At 35.4% G+C, this 3,021-nt stretch overlaps 1 protein-coding gene across 1 annotated transcript in view; it reads left to right on the top strand.

The window, feature by feature from the left end:
• The window catches only part of LOC107720097 (uncharacterized protein C17orf53 homolog), a 14,734-nt gene extending 11,969 nt beyond the window's left edge, over window positions 1–2,765 (top strand). Inside the window, exon 11 of the mRNA XM_016527702.1 lies at window positions 2,521–2,765. Coding sequence (XP_016383188.1) covers window positions 2,521–2,579 — 59 coding nt within the window. The 3' untranslated portion in view covers window positions 2,580–2,765. The remainder of the gene's footprint in view (window positions 1–2,520) is intronic.
• Window positions 2,766–3,021: the final 256 nt, after the last annotated feature.

Below are 3,021 nucleotides of genomic sequence, written 5' to 3' on the forward strand. Positions count from 1 at the left end.
GCGCACGTGAACTGATCATCTCCTCCACATTAATACCAGTTTCAGCACAAAATAAACATGACTAAACATCCATCCGAAGGTAAGTTAAAAGAGTACAACTTTACAATCTGTATCCTGTCTCAAGTAATTGCTCAATCAGTGTTTCAGCCGCGCAAAGATGTCAATATAACGTTTTGTAAACAATGTCACGTAACGTCACATTTACCTCAGAAAAAAACATATTCGGTGACCATAAACTCATTAGTCATTTAGTAAATGTAGAAAGGGGCATTTTGCTATATATGCATCATATAACATATTCATTATAATTTCACTGTTCTTCAATGTTTTATTTGTTTGAATAAATCCAAGTTTTTATGACAGCCACGTTTATATTTAAAAAACGAATTGAAGTCGAAATATTATGTAATTGTAACTTTTTATTATTTAAAAAACTTCATTAAGTGTAATTTTAACAAATCAGTCAATTTTAACCTTCAATATTATAGTAATGTAGTACCAACTGACTCTCATGTATATTTTACAGCATTAGTTTTTTCCTTGAGAAAATTTGGCATGTACTGTACCTGATATATATCCAAAACAATCTATATCGAATCGAATTGCTAATCGAATCAAATCGCAAGCTTGTGAATAAGAATCGAATCGAATCATGAAATTTGTGTCAAAACCCAGCCCTATAGTGTTTACACTTGGAGTTTGGCTCTTTTGGTCCGGTCCAAAAAAAAAAAAGCATTTAGTCCTGGTTCGCTTAGCGTTCTCCCTGTCATTTTTAACACCAAACCTAAAGATACAAATTAAAAGGCATTTAGATACGGGCACAACCTAATTGGACTGTGTTTATGGCATATATTTTGCAAACTAAACTGCTTTGTGCTGGGCTAAATGCACTCTTTGTATGTGTACATATGTGGTGGTATTTTTACCGGCTGATAACTTACAAAGAGCTTATAAAATGTGCAAAGGAGTCAAAACGGCAGCAGGAATTCCTTCATTGCACATGGAGATCTGCTGCAAGGAGACCCTGACGCCTGTAACTGTAATGGGCAGCATAACTTCTATAAGATGAGAAGATGAGACCAGTTATGCTTGAGCATTCTGGCTCACATCTTGTGACATCACATCATTATTTTGGTTCATTTAGATATTTTTGGTTCGTTTTCTGTTCATATATCATTCGACTCGCACCAGAGTTCATTTGAAAGTGGACCGACACCCCCCTGAAAAGATTGGTCTTGGTCTGTTTGTTTAGTGCGCAAGTTCTGATGGCAGCATTCACACTTACTCAAACCAACCGCATCAGAGTGAGTTTTAATTGAACCAAACCTGCCAAGTGTAAACACACTTAAGTGTTCTGTAAACACTCTTTGCTTCATATTTTCCGCTGCCAAACAAAACCTGCTCAGTGATTTGTTTCCCATACAACAATAAAATTCGCTACTTAACCATCATAGAATGATTCATAATTGGGAAAAAAATAACTCAGCTAGTCACATGGTTGTTCCTCCATCATTTGAACCATGTTGGTTTAACAATGTTGGACTGTTGTAAGTGACATCACGTACAGGTGGTGGAGTAATCTCTGGTAATTAATAGCTTTGAGAATTCAATTAATGTCTGATTATTATAGTTTGTTTGCTATGCTTACGTGACCACAGATTGAGAGATGTAGTTTCAAACACAAATTTGCAATGCTGTTTGCGAATGTTGATTGGAACTGTGGTTTCGGGAAACACAGAATCGTTGAACTATGTTGGTAACGCTGGAATTTGAGACAATAGTTAGATAATCATGTTTTTAGGACAACTTCCACACTCATATATTTTGGTCTGGAACAGCACAAACATAGACAAGCAAAGCCATAATTTTGCCAGACCCAATTGAATTCGGCACAAAATTTTGTTACTCTTTTCTGACCCCTAAATGACACAATACGTAAGCTAATTTAAACAATATTCAACTGCCTTGACATTCTAAAAAGCACTGAGGAAGAAAACAAGAGGACTCGCACATCAGTAATAAGAAAGCTTTCGAATCTACATCAGCATCCTTACAAAACCAGACTATGGGTTTACTGTAGTATCTATAACCTTAGTGACTCTAAAGCTCTTGTTAGGCCTAGAATGAGCTGATCTATATATCAGCCAAAATTTTGAGCGTATCGTGATTTGTGATAAATGTTTGCTTATCGCACACCCCTAAGCTGGATTCTTTTTCATTCATGAATTGTTCACATTGTGCTTTATTTGAACATATGATATGAGATTTTCAGATAAGAATAATGCAATTATCCTAATGGCTTTTATCACACAATTCACTAGACTCTATTAAATTTCAACAAATAATGATTTGTCTTTCAAACAGCGGGTGGTATGCTGTGCTCAGTTGTACTGTCTGTTTGAATTTAGATGGGAAAGAAAATAAGTAACTTATAATTTTAAGATGCTTTGGTGTTTTTGAATTGTGAAGTGAGTGTATGCATTTGAGTATTAATCTGTTTCTGTGAATGTTTCTTTTAAGATGACCTTGATGAGCTGCTCGGGGAGTTACCTGTGGAGGTATATGACGGATTACATTGATCACACGGTCACTTTAGTGTAGTTGTAGAGCATGTCTCATATTAATACATATTATAACCATACACACTAATAAACAAGCAACACCTGCTACCCAAAGACTACTTTTGTTCAGGTTTTGTGTACACCTTTGTAAATATGTACATAAATCACTTGTCTCATGCATAAATTAAAAAAATAAATACCTGATAAGACCCATAAATAATGTGTTCACTTATTGAGTCTTGCTGACAAAAGCCACATGCTTTTGTAGCTAGTATTAGATGGGTTGAAGGAACATGTCTGTACAGATCAATGTTAATTTAATGCTGAATCCTTTTTTTTTTTTGGCAAGCTTTCCTTGTGAATTTAAATCAGCCATTAAGGCTACAGTTTGCCAGCTGGATTCCCCCTCAAAGGACACATATGGCGTAATTAGTCATTTTTGATGTACTAGCAGAGTGGC

Source organism: Sinocyclocheilus rhinocerous, unplaced genomic scaffold, assembly GCF_001515625.1.
Source record: "Sinocyclocheilus rhinocerous isolate Xijiao unplaced genomic scaffold, SAMN03320098_v1.1 scaffold273, whole genome shotgun sequence".
NCBI classification, from domain to species: Eukaryota; Metazoa; Chordata; class Actinopteri; order Cypriniformes; family Cyprinidae; genus Sinocyclocheilus; species Sinocyclocheilus rhinocerous.